This window comes from Balaenoptera ricei, chromosome 10, assembly GCF_028023285.1.
Source record: "Balaenoptera ricei isolate mBalRic1 chromosome 10, mBalRic1.hap2, whole genome shotgun sequence".
In the NCBI taxonomy this organism is placed as follows: Eukaryota; Metazoa; Chordata; class Mammalia; order Artiodactyla; family Balaenopteridae; genus Balaenoptera; species Balaenoptera ricei.
Window position 1 is genome coordinate 96,149,391 of NC_082648.1, and position 22,884 is coordinate 96,172,274.

Here is a 22,884-nt window from a genome sequence, read left to right on the forward strand (position 1 = left end):
GCTTGCCAGGGCGACGGCCGAGCAGAACCAGAATCGCCAGATTCCCTGTCTCGGTCTCGCTTTAACCCTCCCGGAGACCAAGAGGCTCGAGAGGACACCACGGACCAGTTCCCCGGCGGACCGCCAGGGGGCGATAGAATGCAACGGACCCGGGTAAGCCGGTTACCGGGCTCCCCCGGGCCGCGGGTGGGAAAACAGATGAAAAGGGTCTGTAATAGAAGGAGAAACGGCAGGAGAAAAGGCAGAGGCTAGGAAGTCTATTCATTCTGCCCTGCCTGACTTCAGTCTGGCACCCAGCAGTATCTTCCGCCCACTGTTGCCGCCTGGACCTCTCTAAAACAAAAGCCTGACTTTGTCACCACTACGCGTGAAACTCTTTAAGGACATCTCCAACATAGTTCACAAGAAAAAAAGCTAAACTTGCAGGACTTGCGTGATCTTGCCCCAGCGTATTTCCAGGCCTACATCCTCTGAAGCGTAATTGAAATACTTTCAATTATCTGACCTCATCATACTCTTTCTCTCCTGTGAGCCCTGAAACGTTTGGTTCCCTCTACCTGGAATATCTTCTCACACCAGGTTTACCTGGAGAATTCTGACTGTCTTTCAGCTAAATATCACCTCCCCTGTGAAACCTCCCCTGACAAGAGAGCACCTCCCTCATACCCACCCCAGTTTGGGGAAGAGGGCCCCTCCTGTGTTGCCATTACCCCGTGGGCTTCCCCTACCACGTTGTGTAATAAATATCTGGACTTGCCTTTCTCTTCCAGCGCCTGTCCCAGAGCAAGGCGAATACAGAGTGCATGAAATGATTGCAGAATGAATGCAGAAAATAGTACAGGGTTCCGGCTCTGCCACTTGTGTGATCTACGACAAACTACCTCGTTCATGTTGTGAGGAGTAAATAGAGAAATGTATAAAAAGTGCTTAAAACAATACTTGGAACACTGTAAGCACTCAAACTTTGACTTATTTTCACAGCGGCCAACGTACGTCATTGCCCTTTTAAGGGACCCTCCCACTTTTGCATCTAAGCGGAACTACCCGCTCAGGGATACGGAAGTGACCTAAGAGCCCCTCAAAAACATGGCCGCGGAAAGTTCTTCCGGAAGCGATCATAGGCATCGCCGTGACGCAGAACGATTTAGAGCGTCCCGCAGGGTTTCCATGGTGCAGCCCTCAGCCCCGAGTCCCTCGGCTTCCTTTCCGGCCAGAGCGCTGTGAGCAAGGCAGGCGGCGAGTCCCTCCCACGATGTTAACGCCGCTTGGGGGAGGGGTTGGGAGCGCAGGTGGCGCTCTAGGCGAGTTCGTTCGCGTCTCTATGGTGCCGAATGCTCTTCGGCTCCGCGCGTCGGGACGGACGTTGCCCCTTTAATCGGCGGAGGGTGGTGCCGACGAGGTCCCGCGAGAGCACCGGGCGGCGGGGGGCGGTGCCGAGGCTGGGGGCCCGTGGCCGATGGAGCCTGCGATGGAGCCGGAGACTCTGGAGGCGCGAATCAGTGAGTGTCCGGGAGGGGCGCGGGCCGGACCGGAACCGGAACCGGGGGCACTAGGCGGGCCCCTTCCCGGCGGGGGCGGGGTACTCAGCGCCCCCTCCTCACGCCGTGCCCCGGCCCGGTAGGGGCGGTGTCCCAAGCCCATACCTCCGATCCTGGGGTTAAGGGAGACCCCACCAGCTGCGCGGACCGGCGATGGGAGCGGGCGCCGCCCACCCTTCCGATTCCTGGGCCGCGACCCCCGGGGAGGAGTGAGCTGCGCCCGGCTCTGCGCCCAGAACCCCCGGGACAGAGCACCCTCCAACTGTCTCGGGCCCAGACTTTTCCGCGGAGCGGACACCCAAGTCATTCCCTGGACTCCGGGAGGAAGCAAGCGAGCGGCCCCGAGAGCTGCACCTCACACCCGGGAGCGAGGGACCAGGCTCCCCTTGAGCCCCGAATCCTCCACTCACTGGCGCTGCATGGCGTGACTCTCTCCTATCCCTTTCTTGAGCTTGCAACTCAGATTTGCTCGTTCCCCCGCCCAGGAAGGTAGGACCCACTAACCCATCGAATCCCCCGCGCTCTGGCCACATAGTGAGAAACCCCCAAACCCCACAGGCTTGGGAGGGTCCTGTCTCAGACTCCAGAAGTGATTTCAAGTTCTCTATCACTACCCTCAGTCCAGGCCCTGAGATTCTGCACCCCCTACCAAAGACTCGTTTCCTAGCCCTTGCTAAGTTTTCTCCAAAGGGCCCTGCATCCCCTCCTGTGTCTCCTCAGACACGATTTCCTACTACTTAGGCTTGAGTACTAGCCCTCACACTGTCTACCTGACCTCCATGTCCCACACTGCAGAAGATCCTCGGCTCTCATAACCCACTGCTGGACTCTGCTCCTGAGAGCACGGCTTGCTTCCCCCTGGACTAGGGACAGCTCCCTCCCAAGTCTTTGCTCCCGTTCAGGTCACATCTGTACCAGGGCCTCAGAGAGTCCTCTGGGTCTACTTTCATCTCAGCCCCTTGACTCCAGGCACACCAGGGAGCTGCACAGGATGATTTGGGATTATGACCAGCCCCTTTTAAGCCAGTCTTGTGCAGAGTTGAATCCTGAGGATGGTCGCAGAAGTACACCGTCTCCAGGGATGTTTCAGAGTCCGTCTGGCCAGTGGAGGGGGAGGGCATGGAAAGGAAGCACTCCGTGGCCGTCGAGACTGTTCTGGAACGCCACAAGTGTCCAGGTCTCAGCAATAACTTAGGGGGGATGGGCAGGGCCCTCACTGACAGATCTGACAGGCCGCAAGCCTTGAGCCGTGGGTGCTACGGAACAGTGTCAGGTTTAGCAACGGTGGGGTTTTTCTGAGCGGCCAAAGAGTCTGATCTGAAAAACAGACAGGAGTCAGGACACTCAGGTTTGGCAGGAGGCTAGACTCTGATAGATGGCGGCTGAGGTGGTTTTCTCTTTTTCTTCCCCTTTGTGCCCTAGCAAAATGGTAAGCTCTTACCTTGCAGTGACTGGAGGTGAAGAGTAGCTTTTGGTGGGTAACTGATGACATTGTCACCACTGTAGAGTGACAGGGTGGAGTCATGCCCTGTTGGGAAACAATTCCCTCCTTCCCTGTGTGTTCTACCCTGCTGCCTGCTGGGGAAAGTGCTCCCCCCAGGTAGAGGTAAGAGGGCTGGGAGTTGGGGGCCAGGGCCAGAGAGGTTGGTCAGATCTCCTTGGACCCAGAGGCCCTTGCTCTGAACCAGATGCAGACATGTCTCATGATGCCACTACTTCTTCCTCACTGGCTTCTGACTTAGGAGCGGGCTCTAGAACCAGTTTCTCTGTCCTCACTCAGACTCACGTGTCTCTGACACTCTAAGGGACTTCCTGTTTTAGGGTCCCCTGGCTGGATGTCATTGAGTAAGCAATATCCAACCCCATTCTAGTTTTCTAAGCAGCCTCTGGCCGTGCTGGGGGGCTGGGAGGCTGGGAGGCAGAGTAGATGGGGGGCACCTGTTTCTGGTGTTCCTGGGTGGTCAGCAGGGGCTTCATTTCTCCCAGGGGCTGGCGGGCTCTGCAGGGCTCCTAGAACAGAGATTTGTATGCACAGAGGAAATGTTTCTTTCAGATCTCTGCTCAGCTGTACCTCTGAGAGCCCTCCCAGAAAGCAGCACCCCACACATACTTCTTTATACCTTCTCCCTGCCATGGTTTTTTTTCTTTCTTTCTGTTTTTTTTTTAATGCTTTATTTTTCTTTGTAGCACTCTGCAGCAGTGTCCTGTGTTTGTTTGTTTATCTGAGTAGTCAGTGTTTCTTTTGCTGGGCGATGAGCTCCAAGAGGGCAGGGATTTTGTCTTGTTCACTGCTGTGGTCCCACACTCAGAATATTTATTGAATAAATATGAATTAAATGATTGGCTGCCAGGCACTGGGATCCTAGGACTCCAGGCCTCCCGCCAGAGCACAGGGCCCCAAATAGGCGGGGCCACAGACCGAGTCCCCAGCCTCCTCCTGACCACAGATCCTTCTGTGTCCCACCTCCTGGGCTGTGCCCTCCACACCCTCGGCTCCATCCTCAGGTTTGGGCAGAACTGACCAGCACAGGGTGACGCTTGGAGATAGGCTGTCGAGAGGTGATGAAGATCCAGCTCTGGCTGCCCCACGCCTTACCCTGGGTAGAGTATGCTATCATCCCAAATCACTTCTTATTTTGCTCCAACTTTACAAATGGGGAAATGGAGGTTCGGGGAAGTTAAGTGACCTACTTAACCGTTGGGGTTTTTTAAAAATTTTATTGAAATATAGTTGATTTACAATGAGTTAATTGCTGCTCTACAGCAAAGTGACTCACTTTTACACATATATATGTTCTCACTTTATACTCTTTTCCATTATGGTTTATCCCAGGATATTGAATATAGTTCCCTGTGCTATACAGTAGGACCTTGTTTATTTTTAGCTGTTGTCTCACCAACGTTGGGGGTCGGGGGGTACTGTCTGGCCTTGTTTACCACCCCTTCCTGTTGGCCCTTTCCTGGCCACTACCTACTCCTGGATTCGGATTCCCCCAGAACCTCCCCCTGCCTGCCTGCAGCTGAGCCCGCATCCATTCACTCATTTACTGGGTGTGCACTTACGGGCGTGTGCAATACTGGGTGTGCACTTACGGGCGTGTGCAATACTGGGTGTGCACTTACGGGCGTGTGCATCAGTGGCTGGGCCGCGGTGCAGTAGCAGACTTGGGCCCACGATGAAGGTCGGGTCTGGGGGACGCAGCAGAGAGCTGCCTCGGCAGTGCTGCCCCGCGCAGGTGGCGCTGTTAGGGAAGGAGGAAGCGATACCTGAGCCGCACTCCTTCCCAAGGCCCCCCATGCCCTGAGCTGTTATCCACAGCTCTTCTCCCCCGCAACCCTTGAGCTGTTCCGAGGCACGTCATCCCCAGCCTGGTTAAGTCCCTCCGGTGCTTCTTGTGTTGCCTCTTCCAGGCAGCCTCCCCTGAGTCCCCTCCTCCTGTTACCGGTTCCCACGGCTCCTTTGCCTCCCTCTGTCACATTCTATTGAGAACCTAGCTGACCTTGGCCCACTTCCCAGCTGCAAAGCTCCTTGAGGTTGGAACTACTGCTTTTTTCCCTTACCTCTGGATCTCCTCTGAGAGTAAATTCCGTGAGAATTACGGGGACACTTCAGGAGCAGAATCAGAGGAGGTGCAGACACGCGTACAGCAGCAGGGGTTGGGACAATGGCGGGAGGGGAACGACCCCTGAGCACAATCTCTAGACGTGGGGCCCTTCGGGGAGAAGCTGCGAGGAGAAGCCCGCAGATGACGGCTCATCTGTGCATTGACTTGACGGACGTCAGTGCTGGGGTCTCGGGGCCGTCGGAGCAGGGAGTCCAGGGGAGGCCTTTTCGCACGCTCAGCCATACGCCAGGGCAGGGAGTGGGAGAGGCAGGGATCCCTTCACCAGGCCACTGGCCCTCTCTCCTCCTCCAGACAGAGCCACAAACCCCCTGAACAAGGAGCTGCACTGGGCCAGCATCAACGGCTTCTGCGAGCAGCTCAACGAGGACTTTGAGGGGTAGGTGGCTTCCCCGTCTTTCACTCACATACTCAGCACCTGCCGTGCACACTCCAGACCCTGGCCTTGGGCAGAGACGAGGATGAGTTGAGACCCAGTTTCCATTCTTAAGTGCTCCCAAATTAACAATGGCAGCGCGCACTTTGTACTCAGTGCCACTGTGTGCCACCCTCTGAGGTGGGTCTTGCTGGACCCATCTTACAGGTGAAGAAACCGAGGCTCAGGGAGCTCAGCAGTTGCCCCAAGATCTCGTAGAGAGAAGGAGGTAGTCCCGGGCTTGATGAAGCACCCATGCTTTGTTGGGGAGGGCCTCCCAGAGAACTGCGTGCTCCCCAGCTGGGAGGGGCCAGCAGGCCCTTTGCTCAAGGAAGAACCAGAACCGTCTGCATTAGAATCACCTGGTGTGTTTGTCAAAAATGTCCATTTGTGGGCTGCACCCAGACTTGGACTAGACTGGCCGGCAGGGAGCTTGGGGGGACGTTGTTAGCAGGCTCCCCAGGTGGCACTGAAGTTTGGGGAGCACAGCTCAGCGTGCTTCGCTCCCGCCACACCCCATGAGCATAGGCGCTCCACTCGGGATGCCGTGCAGACAGCGTGACGTGTGTGCTCCCCAGTCCAGCTGCTCAGGTGGGAGTCCCATCCCTTCTGTTGGCTGAGTCTCCTGGACGAGTAACTAGATGCCTCTGAGCCCCCATTTCTGGGACTGTAAAGTGGAGGTGATAGTGCTGCCTACCTCGGGGGGCTCTTATGGAGGTTAAGCAGGAAAATGGACGTGAGGTGCCTCGCACATCGTAAGTGCTCCGTATGTGTTAGCTGTTACTGTCACTGGTGACAGGTCTTTCATGATCTGGTAGATGATGTCACCATTGCCACCGTGACTTCTCCCAGCAGAATATTCTGTGCACATTGTCATGTTCTGCTCCCAGGCTGGGCCCTTGAAGGCTGTGGGCATCTCTCCGTACTTGTCCCCACGGCAAGCCAAGGACACGGCAGGTCATAGTTCTCAGTAAAGCCGGCCAACGGGCTGAGCTCACGCCTTTCAAAGGTCCCTGGCCTGCGCTCCCTACCTGGTCCTGCCCTCTTGTGCCACAGTCTCCAGCCCCAATCTGGAGAGGGAGCTGGGCCTTTGCATGTGTCCTGGAGAAGCTGCTGCCGGCTGCAGTTCCAGCGGGGAAGTGTGGCCGCCCTCCCTGGGGTGCCCGGGGCTCTGTGGCTAGTCTGGCTCTTTGCTGTTCCTCTCACCCAGGCCTCCACTTGCCACCCGGCTGTTGGCCCACAAGATCCAATCCCCGCAGGAGTGGGAGGCGATCCAGGCCCTGACGGTGAGGAGAAGGGGAAGCACGGTGCCATCTGTCCCCTGACCATGTGGGTGGCACCGGGGGGGGGCCAAGACTGGGGTTTTTGGGGTCCCAACAGGTTCTTCTTTAGAGCCCAAGGGAATTGTGCCCAGATGGCCTAAAATGGGGGTGTGGCCCAGCCCCTGAGAGTCCCATGGCAACCAATGAACCAGTGGGCTGGCCTCCCACCCCAGACCCTGCACAGTTAGGTTTCTTGTGGGGAGGAAGCCCTAGGTCATTCGGCCCAGGGATTCCCAGCTCCAGCTGTGCCTCCGACCTTCAGGAGGCTGAATCAGGGCCCCACCCCAGGCCCGCCAACCAGAACCCCTATAGTATATGCCTCCAGGAATCTTCGTGTTTATAGAGCTCCGTGTTTATAGATGCATTGCGGGGCTGGGCCGGGCCAGCCCATCGATGGCCTCCAGGCACAGGACAGCACAGGGGTGCAAGGGGTGACAGCTGGGCTCAGGCCAGAGGTTTCAAAGCTGAGCCAGTAGCAGAAGAGCAGGGAGTGCACTGTTGTGGCCCCCAAGCATGGGTCAGATAGCAACAAACCATACAGCAAAGCTGATTTTAGACAGTGGTTGATAAACAGTTTTCCTTTTAATAGTTATGTATTTGTTTTTTTTTTTTTTTTTTTTATGTATTTGTTTTAACATGTTAGAGTTTGGGTGGGTTTTTTTTCCCTGAAATACATATTAGTCCTCTGATTTCACATACATCTAGCTTAGGATAAGGCTGAGTTTGATGGTGCCTATTTACGTTTCAAAAAATCATCAAAGGAAAATAGTAAGAAAATAATTTACAAGTGGTCCTCAGATGTGGCCAAGCCATGGAGGGACTAAGTCGGTGCTGCGAGTTGGGCATCGCCAGGCTCTCGGGGTGGCCCAGCCCTGTCCCCCAGAGGGTGGTGATCAATCTCAGGGGGTCTCTGAACTTCAGAATCCTCTTTTTCTCAAGAGTCATTTTCCCCCTTCTCACTGCCGGTCCCTGGGCTTCTGGGCCCTGGCTGAGGCGTGGGAGGGAGGGTACCTCCTCTGATCCTCCCTGGGGGTCCCCGCACCTCACACCACCCCCCCAGGTGCTGGAAACATGCATGAAGAGCTGCGGCAAGAGGTTCCACGACGAGGTGGGCAAGTTCCGCTTCCTCAACGAGCTCATCAAGGTCGTGTCTCCCAAGGTGGGTGCTCCCAGCGCGCGCTCCGACCTGCGCTGTCAGATGGCGGTTGAGGAGGGGTGACTGGCCTCATCCTGACCCGACACAAACACAGACCCTTTCTCAGGGTTCCCTTCACGGCTGAGTCCGGGACGGCTGGGTTTCCAGGAAGAATGCTTCCAGGCTGCCTGGTGGCCGGCCAGCTCTGGAGCTGCTTGGCACTTAGGGAGGAATGATTGCAGTGAACACAGAACACTTCCCCAGCGCGGGCTGCTCGGGCTCTGAGATCTCTCCCTGCAGACCTGGCCACAGCACCCCACCTAGGTGTCTAGTGGAGGGCCTCCCTGTCTCCACCTCACAAGAGTGGCCTCCTTGAGGCCTTGGATGCTGAGGCCCCAAACCTGAGTGATAGAGCCTCTGATGGGCCTGAGGAGTCCTCCCCTAGGGCAGAAACATGTTTGATGCCCCTTGGGTGAGAGCCCACCCCTTCGCCCATCCTTGCTCAGACCCATCCCTTGACCAGAGCAGCTGAATGACCCAGCAGCTCTTCTCAGGAGATGACCGGAGTGAGAGCCGGTTCCCTCTGCCGAGTTTGCTGCTGGGAGACTGAATGGAGCCCAGGGCCGAGCGGTTCCACACCTGCTCCTTCCCTGGTCAGCCCGGAGCCTGGTGGCTCCTCCTTGCTGAGGTCACAGTTAAGGTTTCCACGAGCTGGCCGAGAGCAGGCGCCGGGCTCTGGGCCTTACCTGTGCCAGCTCTGCATCCCCAGCACGGTGCTACTGCTGTCATCCCCACTTAACAGGCGGGGCACTGGGACACCCAGGGCTGGCACAGCTGGTGAGCAGCAGGGCTAGGAGGTGAGCTCAGGCTGGTCAGGTGGGAGGGTCGTGTAGGCTGAGGTTTCTGAAGGAGTCCTGGGGAGGCAGCCAGGTTTAGGCTGGGGTTAGGACTACAGTGAGTGGGGCCGGGCAATGTCAAAGCCTCCTCTCCCTTCCGTCCCCAAAGTACCTGGGCTCTCGGACGTCGGAGAAGGTGAAGAACAAGATCTTGGAGCTTCTCTACAGCTGGACGGTCGGCCTCCCTGAGGAGGTGAAGATCGCAGAGGCCTACCAGATGCTGAAGAAGCAGGGTGAGGCACCAGAGGTGGGGTGTGGCCACCTCCTCCCCTCCTCCCTGGGGCTCTGGCAGCTTCAGGGCCTCTGGCAGCAAGGTCCTAGGTCTGCCCTTTAACTTCTCAAGAACATAGAGCCAGTGGGGCCTCTTTATGGTTCTGCCTGAGGCCAGCTTGGATGGAGAAAAGATGGGGTTGAGTCAGAGACTGGTCCCCATGGTATGGCCTCAAAATACAGGTTTCTAACTGCCCCCGACCCCGCACACACACTATTTGACATGGTAGTTCAGGAGCAGGCCCTGACCCCCCAAAGTCCAGCGCCAGCATGCTGGAGAAAGCCTGCCCTCCACCTTCCATCCTACCCTTGCCTGCCCCCATCCCCCTCTCCCCTCCACCCCAGCCCCTGAGACGGTCTCCCCACCGCCGTCCGCTGCAGGGATTGTGAAGGCCGACCCCAAGCTTCCAGATGATGCCACCTTTCCCCTTCCTCCGCCACGGCCCAAGAATGTGATCTTTGAAGACGAGGAGAAATCCAAGGTGAGGCTTCAGGGAGGGCCAGATGAGGACTCCAGGCCCAATGGGGGTCAGCGGGTTCCAGCCCCTGGCGGCCCTGTCCCTGGAGCAGAGGCTACGCTGAGCACGGCCGCTGTGGTGGGTGACGGGTGCCGGGTGTTGAGCCCTTACACATGCTGAGTGCTGCGCACGCAGTGCCCTTCACTTAGTAAACGCAGGCCTGAGGCTGGTGGCCCTGGGGTTGGTTTGAGGGCATTTCGTAGGTTGATCAGGAAGGAGCTTGCCTGTTTCTATGTCTGTGACCTTCTCAACAATAATTTTACTAGCTTGTTGTTAAAGAAGCATGTGGTCATGGGCAAGAACTTAAACAGCACGGGAGGTAGGATAAAAAGTAAAAGCTCCTCTTCTACCCAGTCTAGTCCCAGGGGGTAAACGTTGTTGAGTTTCCTGTACATCCTTCCAGAAGAATTCTCTAGCAATAGTAATGTAATGTTTCGCACCATTTGTGGAAAGCTTATTTCTGCCGGGCGCTGCGGAGAGCACTTACGTGCAGTGTGTCACTTATCCCACGGCCACCCTGTAAGGTGTCAGTAGATCCTTGCCATCCCATGGAGAGCTTAGTAACTTATTCACATCCCACCACCAGGAAAAGGAGCCAGCACGGGACCCCAGGCCCAAGGACTGCTGTCACAGCCATGTCCCTCTGTCTCCACAGATGCTGGCCCGCCTGCTGAAGAGCTCCCACCCCGAGGACCTCCGAGCAGCCAACAAACTCATCAAGGAGATGGTGCAGGAGGTGATGGCCAAGCCCAGAGTGCAAGGAGGTGGCGGGATGGGATGTTGAGCTGGGCCACTGAGGGAGGTCGTGTGTACGTGTGCGCAGTGGCCCGACTAAAGGGCTGTGACAGCAGAAAAAGAGCTGACCGAGTCAGGGGGACCCTGTGGGCAGAGCCAGGATCAGCGTGTGGAAGGAAGAATTTCCCAGCAGCCGAGGTGACCTGCATTGGCTTCTGTGAGGCTGAATACCTCTTCTGTAAAAGTTAGAGGGAAATTAGGCCTTACTATGTTCAAGATATAGTATATTTTACATACATATACGTACAGAGAGAATAATATACATGTATTTTATAAGTATGTATACCTGTGTTGTGGGTGCATGCTGAAATCTTTTTTATTGATGAGGGTATGTCATCAAAAAAGTGCAGTCCAGAGACCCAGAGGGCAGACACTGTGGGCTGTCTTAGGGCAGACTGTGTGCTCTGACAGCCCAGGGAAAGGGCAGCCCCTCTCAAGGAGGGCGATTGTATCAGACGGCACAGCACAAGCCCACCTTTCATTCCACAAGGGAGGAGCATGCACGGTGAGCAGAGTGGGAGAGGGATAGCAGGGTCACTGCTGCAGTGGCCTTTCAAGGGGGTCACGGCACTAGTTTCTCAGTTGTACTTGGTGACCGCTAAGGTCCCCTTTCACTCTCAAGTACGGGAACCTCCTTTCAAGGGACAAACACAGAGAGGGGGAGGGTTATGTAGAACCACAGGTGTAAATCTAGCTCCCGGCCCTCCAGAATCACCTGGTGAGTGTGTTGGAAACCCAGATTCCTGGGCCACCCCTAGAGATTCTGATGGGCTCGTGCAGAGGCCTGGGTCCAGGGGGCGTTGCCAAGAGGAGAGGAAGTGAACACAGGGTTGGTCAAGGGCTTCTTGGACCAGAGTGCCCTGTCCTGGGCCCAAGGGGCCCTTAGCAGGGGCTGATCTCACACCCAGCAGAGGGTGGTGTGGGACAGTGCCTGGCTCAGGTCCAGGCCTGACTCGGGCGCTCCGGGGCCGTTTGCCGATGCCTCCCCAGGACCAGAAGCGAATGGAGAAGATCTCAAAGCGGGTGAGCGCCATCGAGGAGGTGAACAACAACGTGAAGTTGCTGACGGAGATGGTGATGAACCACAGCCAGGGCGGTGCGGCTGCCCAAAGCAGTGAGGACCTCATGAAGGTGCGCCCGCCCCCACCCACCCCCCACGCACTGCAGGGCCCCCGCCGGCCCTGACCTGCCCGCCCTGCTGCCCCCAGGAACTGTACCAGCGCTGTGAGCGCTTGCGGCCCACGCTCTTCCGACTGGCCAGCGACACGGAGGACAATGACGAGGCCTTAGGTGAGCTGCAGTTGGAAGGAGCTGCCACCAGGGGGCCCCCTTCTCCAGCAGTGACCTTGGGTTTCTCCACTTTGAGGAAGAAGGAAGCAGAGATCAGGGGCTGATGTGCTTTAGAGACCCTTTGGGTCAAGCCCCTTCGCAGACACCTTTTTTACTGCCCGTAAGCCGCACAGGAGGGAGAATTGTCCCTATTTCACAACTGGGGCTCAGGGAGGGAAGTGACCTGTCCAGAGAGCAGAACGGTGGCAGAGCCAGGGTGGACCGGAGGCTCTCTCCCTCCAGACACTGCCTCCCCAGTAAGGGTGAGCTCGAAACCTAGAGCAGATCCCTCAGGCCTGAGCACTTCCAGATCTGGGCCCCATGGCTCCTGCTAGGGCCACACGTCAGGGTCTCGTCCTTGTTTTGTGCCCCCACATCAGCCAGGGCCTCTCGGGCAGCAGTCTAGGTACCATCTCAGCCTCCATTCATCAGGAGTTCCCTGAGCGCCTCCCATGTGCCAGGCACCTGGTCCCCACCCAAGAGGCTTGCTGCTCAGATCCCTCTAAGCCTTGGCCACCAGGAGGTAACATCGATGAGGGCCTTGTTTGTGCCGGGCACTGTTCTGGGCCCCGGGGGGTATGGCAGTGATCAAAATCAACAGAGCCAAATCCTCATGGAGCTTGTAGCCTGATGAGAGGAGACAGACAGTAAAGCAAGGGTGTGAGCGGGGCAGTTTGTCAGGCGGTGATAAGGGGCGTGAAGAAAAACAGAGGTGGGACTGGTGGTGCGGGCTCGGGGTTAGAGAGGGCCTCCTGAGGTGAATTGGAAGAAGACCTGAAGCAGGAAGGGGTGAAGCCATGCAGAGATCTAGGGGTCTCCAGACAGCAGAGCCAGCGTGGAGGCCTGGAGGCCGGAGCACACCTGTGTGTTCGGGGGCTGGCACGGGGCAGCGTGGAGGAGACTGGGCAAGGGCAGGTCGCAGAGGGCCTGAGTCTGAGGAGTCGAGGTGGGCTGCCCCCAGGCCCCTCCCACGAGGCTTGAGATGGCCGCGGGGTGCTCATCTCCCCCCCGGAGGCCCCCACATTCTTTCAGCCTGGCCTCTCCCCTCCTGCCTGTTGCAGCGGAGATCCTGCAAGCCAACGACAACCTCACCCAGGTCATCAACCTGTACAAGCAGCTGGTGCGGGGAGAGGAGGTCAACGGCGATGCCACAGCCGCCTGCATCCCTGGTGAGGAGGTGGCAGGAGAGCTGGGAGGGCCCCCGAGTCGGAGAGGCACGGGGTCCCGGGTAGGGTGCTGGTCACAGAGCTTGGTGGCCCCTTAAGATGTGGGAGGCCCTCGCTGGGAGAGCTGGGGGTGGAGTCTGTGCCAAGCCTGCAGCTGCCGGGGAGGCGGGGGGAGGAGGTCTGGATGAGGGTCGGAGGGGAGGGAGCCGAGGGTTTGGCAAGGACAGGCAGGAGAAGGAAGGCCTTTCTTTCATTTGACCAGTCTGGCACCTGTTGTGTGGAGCTAGGTCACACCCCCGAGGCTTAGTTTAATTATCAGAAGTGGGCACGGAGGGTTTGATACATCAGCATTACAGGCTCGGCTCCACTCAGGGTAAAGTGACAGCCCTGGGGGACCCCGGGAGAGGTTAGAATTGGCCCTGTTTGGGAGAGGTGGGGGTGGGGTACTACACAGAAACATCGTAGTCTAAGAGGGGCCTTAAAGGATGGGAGGCAATTGGCCAAGAGGGAAGAAGGAAGTACATTCTGTGAGGAAGGGACACTGTGTGCCAAAGAAGAGACCTGGCAAGCAGATTCGGGGCAGAGGGAATGTGGCCAAGGAGGGGAAGCTCGCTGCTCCCAGACCCCAGGGACTCTGAGTGTCCTCCGCCCAAGGCTGGCCTGACTCTCCTTTCCCACCCCAGGGAGCACCTCGGCCTTGTTGGACCTCTCAGGTCTGGATCTCCCTCCGGTGGGCACCACTGACCCAGCCACGCCCACCTGCCCTGGTGACCAGGCCAGCCTGGAGCAGCCCAGCACCTCAGTTTCCCTACTTGACGATGAGCTCATGTCTCTGGGTGAGGAAGGGGCGGGGCCCAGAGCAGGGCAGGCTCTGCTGCAGGTGGGGGGTGATGCCCCCAGCACACGAGGCGGCTTTCAGAGCGCAGTCACGTCAGCGTGTTCCTCCTCCTGTGAGTCCTCTGGAGGTTGGGGCATAGGCACCAGGCCCATTTCACAGCTGAGGAAGCTGAGGCTCAGGGAAATGAAGGAGCTTGTGCCAGGTCCTACAGTCAAAGGGTGAGGCTGGTGGGACTTCCCTGGTGGCGCAGTGGTTAAGAATCCGCCTGCCAATGCAGGGGACACGGGTTCGAGCCCTGGTCCAGGAAGATCCCACATGCCGCGGAGCAACTAAGCCCCTGCGCCACAACTGCTGAGCCTGCGCTCTGGAGCTCGTGAGCCACAACTACTGAGCCCGCGTGCCGCAACTACTGAAGTCTACACGCCTAGAGCCCACGCTCCGCAACAAGCGAAGCCACCGCAATGAGAAGCCCGCGCACCGCAACAAAGAGTAGGCCCCGCTCACCGCATCCAGAGGAAACCCGCGCACGGCAACGAAGACCCAATGCAGCCAAAAATAAATAAATAAATAAGTTTATTAAAAAAAAAAAAAAGAATCCACCTGCCATTGCAGGGGACACAGGTTCGAGCCCTGGTCTGGGAAGATCCCACATGCCGCAGAGCAACTAAGCCCGTGCACCACAACTATTGAAGCCCACACACCTAGAGCCCGTGCTGTACAACAAGAGAAGCCACCACAATGAGAAGCCCACGCACTGCAACAAAGAGTAGCCCCTGCTCATCGCAACTAAAGAAAGCCCACGCGCAGTAACAAAGACCCAACGCAGCCAAAAAAAAAAAAATTCAAAAAAAAACCAAAAAAAAAACAGTAAGGCTGGCATCACCTCTGATAAGCCAGCCACACCTAGGCTCTGGCGGCCTGAGGGAAAACAAAGGGATTTCCCTGTAGCAGGTTAGAGCCTAGAACTGGGAGCTCCCCAGGCAAGTCAGCATTTCCTCGCCACTGAGAGAAAGAGGTGGGGAGCTCTGGAAGCTCCAGGGAAGCCCGTGCAGGAGTGAGCCACGCTGGTCCCAGGCCAGGCCCGCGGTCACTCTGGCGGGGTTGGGGCTCCAGAGCCCAGTGGGGAGCAGGCTCGTCCCTGGGGAAGAAGCAGAGGGCACCTCGCCGGCCAAGCAGTTTTACAGTTTCCAGCTTTCAGGCGCAGCGGCGCCCGCTGAGAGTGTAGCAGCGGGAGGGCCTCAGAGCCTCCTCACAATGGCCCCAAAGTTGTGAAGGAATAGAGGTGATCCGGCTCTGTCAGGGAGACCTTGCCCCGTCACAGGAGTCTCAGAGGATATGTTGGGAAACTAACTTGGAAGCCAAGTCAGACTGTGTTCTCCTGAGTTAGTTCTGAGGTGAAAGCTGTACCTGACGGACTCCGAGAAGCGATGGTGTGCCGGGGTCCCGGCGGGGGCTCCCCTGACCGCGGCCACCGAGCGCTGCTGTGTCTTAGCCCACCCTCCACTCAGCCCAGAAGACGGTGCTGTCGACGTCCCTCGTCCACGGATGCCAGAGCAAGGCTTAGAAAGGCTGAGTGACTTGCCCGACGGGGCACCAGGCTTTGCACGAGGCCCTCAGATTCTGAAGCCTCACTCGTAGCTGCTTTGACTCGGCTCGTCAGCCAGAAACGGGAAGTGAGGACCTGGAGTGAGGAGCAGGAGACAAGGGGGACAGCGGACCGGGTCAAGCTCCCCTGTGTGGGCCCGTCAGCCAGCACCCCGGAGGAGGCCCTGACCACAGGGTGTCCGGGGGCTTGCCGAGGAGTCCCACCCACCTGCCCCCTCTTCATTCAGAGCCCGGGGTGACTCAGGGAGAGAGGACCCTGGCCCCGCTTGAGAGGTAAAGATGGGCCAGTGAGCAGAGAGCGCACACAGGCTCGTCTTCCCCAGCAGGGCCTGCGCCAGCTCCCGACCCCGACCCTCCGCAGTGGAAGCGTGTGGCCCAGCCCCCAGCGAGGCGCTGTGTGCTTCGCACTTCCTGTCCCTGTCGCTTCAGCAGAGCCCTGAGCCTCCAGCTTCCTCTGGTTGCTACTCAAAGCAAAGAAGATGTGGGAACCAGAACCAGAAGTGGCAGGGCAGCAGCCGCCCAGCTCCCCACCTCGGGGGAGTGGAGGAAGCCTCGGGACCACAAAGGGGGCTCATCCTAAACGGTTCTCTGCGGCAGGAAGGGGGAGGGGGAGGGTGGGGTGAGCAAAACGCACTTCCTGTCGGCCAGAGAGGGCGTCCCTGCGCCGGGCAGGCACCGCATTCAGTAGTGACAACAGTCCTCTGATGCAAATGCTACTGTTGTCTCCGTCTTGCAGACGAGGCACAGGAAGGTTGCCACCAGCCCATGGTCACACAGCTGGGTGGCAGAGCTGTGTTTGAGCTCCAGCAATTAGGCCTTGCTCTGTCCACGTCCACCTTGTAAGGCTGTGTGAGGACTGAGACCCGTGTCTGCAGTGCCTGACCCGGGGCTGTTCACAGCCTCCACTGTGCTGTCCTTGCTCTCACAGAGGCATGTCCAGAGGTGGAAACCCAGCAGTTACAGCCTCCCGTGCCTCACTCTTGCCTGTCAGGCTAGACCTCGCTTATTCAGGCTTTGCTACAAACAGGATAACTTGGCTTTTCTTTAAAAACCAGGGTGAACTTGGCTGGGGGTGTGCTTCAGGGCGGGCAGAGGTCAAACTGGCTGGTGACCTAATGCCCTCTACCGACCAGCAGGCGATGAGCACGCCTCTTCCAGAAGCGCCACTGCCCTCCTTTGCACCAGTCAGCCAGCCTTGGCCTGTGCCAGGGCAGACAGGGCCTTTAGAGTCTGCCCAGGCCATCCGCGTGGTGTGCTCAGGGGCCCTGCAGCCCAGCCGGCACCTTGCCCACGGTTCCGCAGATTCTGGGCCGGGCCTGGGCCCAGGGCCCTGTTCACTGCACCGCAGTGCCCTTGTGACGCTCAAAGGGTGTCCCTCCAGTCAGTTTGGATGGGCACAGGATGCTGACCCCAGCCTGCCTGGATCTGTGAGTTTACGAACCTCACGTGGTATCTCCCATGCCCTCTTCCCCTCCCCCCCACCCCACCCCCACTGGCTCCCAGCTGCCCGCTAATGAACGAAGGTGAAAGTCCTGACCTCAGTAGTTGAGTTGTTTTCTGAGTGGCAAGAGAGGAAGTGTGTTTGGGCCCAGGGCATGGGCTCTCGGTGTCTTTGGTTTCTACTTCTGCTCTGCGGCTGGTTCCCTCTAGGGGGGAAGGGGGTGTGTCCCCTTCGAGCTGAGCCTCTCGGAGGAGGGGGTGCAGGGGGAGGGTAGAAATCAGGGAACCCTGACTCAGCACATAGCCGCCCCGGCTCTCTTGCCTTTGCTCACGAATCCAGCTGCTTTACCTCGGTCTTGCTTCCCTGCAGGCCTAAGCGACCCCACACCCCCTTCAGGCCCAGGCTTGGATGGTGCTGGGTGGAACAGCTTCCAGGTAGGATGGGCCCATCCCAGGGTTAGAGCAGCTGGGACAGGCAGCCTGAGGGGCAGTGAAGGGACGGGTGGGCAGGAGGGCCGGGGGAAGGGGTGGCCCGGGGGCGGAGGCACCCATCCCAGGATGGAGGAAGGTGGGCGGGCCTCTCCTCACAGCGCTTTTCCCTGCATGTCTCAGCCTTGGGTTTCCCTTGGGTTGAGATGGGGGTTCCCCGTTCCTTTTCTCTTGAGGGTGACTCCGAGGTCCCTGGAGCGGGATGGTTTCTCGAGTAGAATCCCAGACCAGGCCTGGCCCACCGATGGCCCTGGGCTGAGAGGGGCGCAGGCCGGTGGGAATGTCGTCCACACCCCTGCTGCTGCTTCTCCAGACGTCTCCTGCCGGGAGGGGCAGGGGCCTCAGGGCAGTGCCAGGTGACCTGCCAGGTGACCGGACGCCTTCTCAGCACAGCCTCACCCACCCACATCCTTTGTATGCCCGACAGTCGTCTGATGGCACTGAGCCCCCCCACCCCACTCCGGCCCCCAGCGTGGACAGTCGGCCCCCGGCGCAGATGTCCCTGCCCACGAGCAGTGGTCTGGATGACTTGGACCTCCTGGGGAAGACCCTCCTGCAGCAGTCGCTGCCCCCGGAGTCCCAGCAAGTGCGGTGGTGAGGGCACGCCCTGCCCGGAGTCTGCCCCTGCCCCAGGCCCATCAGGGAGAGGCCCGGTGCTGGTCTGTCCCCGTGAGCAGCACCGCCAGAGCACCACCGTGTGCCAGGTGCCGTCCTGGGCTCGAGGGACACAGCAGTGACCGCAGCAGGTGCAGGGCCCATCCAACAGGGCGTGGAGAGTATGAGAGGGGACCGTGCCCCGCTCACACGCCCTCCCCTAGGCTGGCCTGCCAGCACCTGACAAAGACTGAAGGCCCAGAGGGCTGCCAGGGACGAGGGCATTGACCCCGAGTGGGTGGGGTGAGCAAGAGCTGCCCATTCCAAGGTGAGGAGACCAAGGCCAGAGAGACAGGGGGCGTCTGAGCCAGCCGTCAGGGACAGCCAGGAAGCCCAGCCTTTCCTGTGCCCCTCGTCTCTTGGCCACCGAAGCTTCACCTCTCAATGCACCGCCCTCCAATAAGGGAGAAGCAGCAGCCAGCGCCCCGGCTCACACTCCGGGACCTGCAGAATAAAAGCAGCTGCAGCTTGTCCAGCTCCGGCACCACCAGCCTCCTCCACACCGTGTCCCCCGAGCCCCCTGGGCCCCTGCAGCAGCCCACACCGACGGAGCTCTCGCTGGCCAACATCACTGTGCCTCTGGAGTCCATCAAACCCAGTGAGTAGGGCGGGGGCACAGCGGGTACCAGCTGGGCTGGGTCAGCTCGCGGCCCCACCCGCCTTGCCTGCTGTCAGGAGCTGGATCTGGGGCAGCAGGTGGGAAGGCAGGGCTCCCCTCCCAGCCCTGCCCGACTCAGCGGGGGGCTCTGGGCAAGACCCTTCCTCTTCCCAGGACTCAGTTTTCTCACTGGTCCCAGAGTGTCACAAAACTACGTTCTAAACTCCAGGGTGACCCAGGCATGAGGACTTCTCATGGATGGCCTCTGTGCCCCTCCCCGGGAAGGCAGGGCCAGGACAGGGGAGGTTTGGGGGGGCTCCCCAAGATCATAAAACCGAACCAGGATAAAGATTGAGGTCCAAGCCTAGGCTTCTCCTGCCCAGGAGCAAAAGGGCCGCTCACGGCACCAGGCTGTGAGCAGACTGATGAAGACAGGCTAGTCTTCTCGGCACTGTCCATCTTGTGAGCTCACTGTGAGGAGGGTGTCACACCCCTGGTGTCCCCAGGAGCTAGGTAGTGGTGCCACTGTCTTAGCAGTATGGAGGACCCTGAGCTCAGAGAAGCAGAGTGGCGGTACCAGGGTCACACAGTGAGAGCATGAGTGAAGCTCAGGCACAGCCCTTCACTCGAGCACTCTGGGAGCAGCCGCCCGGCACTTCGGGAGCCCGGTTGGGACTCAGTTCCAGGGTGGGCATCCTGCCTTCACCATCACACTGGAAGTCCACCTGCCTGTCTGGGCCCCGGACTGTACCGCTGACTGCACTGCTGCCCAGGGTCAAGGCAACAGCCTGGGTCTGGGTCTGTTCATTCATCCCCAGCAGAGCAGCAAGTGCCTGGGGTCAGCCGGGTGTGGGGAGCTGGTCGGATGCGCTTGGGCTCAGGCTTGGCACCCCCCCCCCACGCCCCCCGCCATCGCCCTCTCCCCTTCTCCTCCGCCAGGCAGCATCTTGCCGGTGACCGTGTATGACCAACATGGCTTCCGGGTCCTCTTCCACTTCGCTCGAGACCCACTGCCCGGGCGCTCCGATGTGCTGGTGGTGGTGGTTTCCATGCTGAGCACCGCCCCCCAGCCCATCCGCAACATTGTTTTCCAGTCAGCTGTCCCCAAGGTGACATAGGCAGACCCCCCTCCTCAAGGCAGGGTGACTTGGGGCTGGATGGGGAGCCAGCTCTCCAGGGTGGAGGTAGGGCCTCTGTCTCCGTCTCTCTGTCTCTCTCTTCTTGGGGAGTTGGGGGGTAGAAGGGCCCCCAGAGGAGGAGCTGGCAGGAGGCTGGGCCTTGTTCCCCAGGGACCAGGGACGAGAAGCCAGGGCTAGCTGTGCCCCATCCTGCCCTCCTGTCCGCAGGTCATGAAGGTGAAGCTGCAGCCGCCCTCAGGCACAGAGCTGCCAGCATTTAACCCCATCGTCCACCCCTCAGCCATCACCCAGGTCCTGCTCCTTGCCAACCCCCAGAAGGTGAGGGGCCCGGCTGTGACAGGGCACCGCTGTGGGGTGGGGCAGCCTCTTTTCCCCGTCCGACCCTTCTGCCTTCACCATATCTGCCTCAGGAGAAGGTTCGTCTCCGCTACAAGCTGCTCTTCACCATGGGCGACCAGACCTACAACGAGATGGGGGACGTGGACCAGTTCCCCCCACCGGAGACCTGGGGGAGCCTCTAGAACAGAGAGGGGCTGGGGAGAGGAGGGGCAACGGGACTGGCCACCACTGAGCCTGGGTTCCCACGGCCATATTCCCCTGGGTCTGGTGCTTCTCCCCTCCCCCCTGTGGCCTCCTCCTTCCTTGCCCTCTCCCCTGCTGAGCCAAATCCAGCAGGAGGCTAGGCCTGAGGTTTGCACTGGTGGGGACCTTCATCACAGGTGGGAGGCTGGAGCAGGGAAGTGCTGCACATGGGCCCCGGAAGGACTTGGGGCCGTGGGGGAGAAGCATGGCTGTCGGGCAAGGGCCAGGACCTCAGGCCCAGCCCCGACCCCAGCCTGGGGAGGGGTCATCCCTGCCTGTCTCTTATGCCTTATGGGAAGGCCCAGCCATAACTTGGGGCCGTGCTGGAGCCGGGACCAGCTCAGGCCTCCTCCATAGGAACCGGGTGACTGGGGGGGGTGACGCCTACACCCCCAGCTCTTTGCACTCTCGGGTGTGTGGTTTGACTCTCTTAGCTTTTCTCTCTGCGTGGCCCTGTGGTCACCGTCTCAGGGGGCCCAGTGAGGGGAGCCCCACCTCTCCCCCACTCCTCCTGGGAGTCTCACTCCACTCTCCTGGCCCCTTTGCTGTCAGGCCTCCGGGGGGACTGGGGGAGAGACAGGTGGCCCCAGCTGGGGGCTCCCAGGCCCCTGGCCAAGGGAGGTCCTGCACTGGAGTTCTCAGTGTGTCTCTTTCATTCATTGGGCTTTGTCCATCCGTCTGTCCATGGGCAGAAGTGGGGTCAGTGTGTGAGTGAGAGCAGGAGTATTTATGGAAATAAAACGTCCTTTTTCCTGGACCAGCTGCTCTCGTGGTCCTTCTGAGGTAGAGGGAGTCAGGAGGGGTCCAAGAGTGGGAGGTCCCCAGGGCTGCCCCGCAGACCTCTCTGCCTCTCCTTGGAGATCGGGCCACGGTTCCTCTCCTCACTACTCCCAGTCCCTATACCGGAAGAGGCCCAGCTCAGGGGCCTGTGGCCACTGCTGAGTCACCAGAGAGGACCCAGGGCTGTGGTGGGCCCAGAGCCGTCCCAGCTGGAAGCGAGCGGCTGCTCGGGCCTGCCAGGAGCCCCAGCTGCTACAGACGCTGAGGGGGAGGCCCCTGGCCACTCACAACTTCCTCTTGCTGCACTCAGCCCTCAAAACACAGCTGCGGTGCAGCACCACCCGAGGCCCGTGCCTCAGCTTCTCCTTCTCCCCAGAGGCTACTCCCAGGGAGCAGGGTGCCAGCTGCAGCTTGTTTCCGGAGAGGCCCACGGACCCTGCACAGGGGGTGGGGGGTGCCCTGCCACTCCCGGCCGCAGCACAGTCCCCACTGGGTTATCAGTGTTTCTCTGAGAGGCTGGGGTCCAGGCCTGGGGAGTGGCTTAGAGGCTAGCAGCTGAGGGAGCCAACCAGCTCGGAGCAGAGCCAGAAGGAGCTAGTCCAGGGCTTGCTCTGCGGTGGGGAGCCCGCCCTCCGTGCCCTCTGCGCTCTGCCGGGGAGGGTTCCTGCTCACAGACATCGGGGGAAGGCTGCCCGCCCTTTCTCTTCTAGCAGATGGTGGAAGTTCTGCATTTAAGACATCAATTTCCCTTTGTCTAATCTAGTGTTTCCCAGTGTGAACTTGGGCCGCTGAACACCTTTACATAGATACTATTGAGAAGTGCTGGAGGCCAGCCTAGCCTGTGTGCTCTTTTCAGTTCTGCAAATGATGGCCCTTCTCTGTGCCAGGCCGACCCTTGGAAGTGCAGGGCAAGAGCTTCTCCACGTGGGCCGTGCTGTCGAGGGCACAGGAGAGGGTGCAAGGCCTCAGAGCCGGCATATCCAGTTCCCCACTGCCCCCACAGTGTGACCACCATCCTGCATCCAGGCCCCCAGACACCCTGACCTCTCAGCCACGTGACCTCCTTCCTGTTCCCCTCCTTGCCCACCAGGCAGGACTCTGCCTAAACCCTTGTGATGTCTCCGAAAGATAATCTCTTGTTGGAAGCTTCTTCCTTTAAATGAAACAAAACCCTATTCCCTGTAGCGTCCCCCTGGGGTCCCAGAAGCACCCTCAGGAGCACGCACTCTACAGGTTGCGTGAGCCTGTGACTGCCGGCTAGGAGCCTGGGCCTCTTCCAGTGGGGTCTCTGGCTTGCTGTGAGACTTTGAACAAGGTGCTTCCTTCTCTGGCCTTTAGTTTCCTTGTTTGAAAAGGTGGGAGGGACCCAGTGAGCTGTAAGGCCCCTCAGAGGCCTTCTGAAGAGTCCTTGGGCAAAAGGGTCTCCCAGTCGGCTTGGAGTGACCCAGATGTCACAGGGACAGGGAGATCCCTTCAGTCTTTCTGACCACCTTTCCCTGTTCCTAGGCCACCCATCCAGCTGTCTGCATGTCTGTCCTGCAAGTGCCTCTTAGGCAGCACCTGTGCCAGGCACAGCCCTGTCCTCAGAGCTCACAGCCTGGCACGGGACCCTTGAGCCAGGAGCATGACCACCGAGAGCTGGGAGGGAGATGCACACAGGAGCTGCTGCAGGAGCCCGCATCTGTCTGAGGGGCTAGAGGGGGGGGTCTGATCAGAGGAGGGGACCCTTTGCCTTCACCACCTGGAGGAGTC

At 59.3% G+C, this 22,884-nt stretch overlaps 1 protein-coding gene across 3 annotated transcripts; it reads left to right on the forward strand.

Moving 5' to 3' along the window:
- The first annotated feature begins 1,081 nt into the window (after positions 1-1,081).
- GGA1 (golgi associated, gamma adaptin ear containing, ARF binding protein 1) lies at positions 1,082-21,109 on the forward strand. Of its 3 annotated transcripts, none has more exons than XM_059936917.1 (17): positions 1,082-1,499; positions 5,456-5,540; positions 6,787-6,862; positions 7,959-8,057; positions 9,039-9,162; positions 9,545-9,681; positions 10,373-10,453; positions 11,503-11,643; positions 11,721-11,802; positions 12,903-13,010; positions 13,691-13,843; positions 17,261-17,325; positions 17,807-17,973; positions 18,438-18,631; positions 19,571-19,740; positions 19,978-20,088; positions 20,181-21,109. In XM_059936917.1, exons 1-17 carry the CDS (start codon positions 1,457-1,459, stop codon positions 20,289-20,291), a joined length of 1,947 nt encoding a protein of 648 aa, XP_059792900.1. In that variant the 5' UTR covers positions 1,082-1,456; the 3' UTR covers positions 20,292-21,109. The 3 variants fall into 3 exon arrangements, with proteins under 3 accessions (XP_059792900.1, XP_059792901.1, XP_059792902.1); XM_059936918.1 differs by having other exon boundaries at positions 1,085-1,499; positions 9,581-9,681; XM_059936919.1 differs by lacking the exon at positions 1,082-1,499 and adding an exon at positions 4,049-4,139.
- The last annotated feature ends 1,775 nt before the right edge of the window (positions 21,110-22,884 follow it).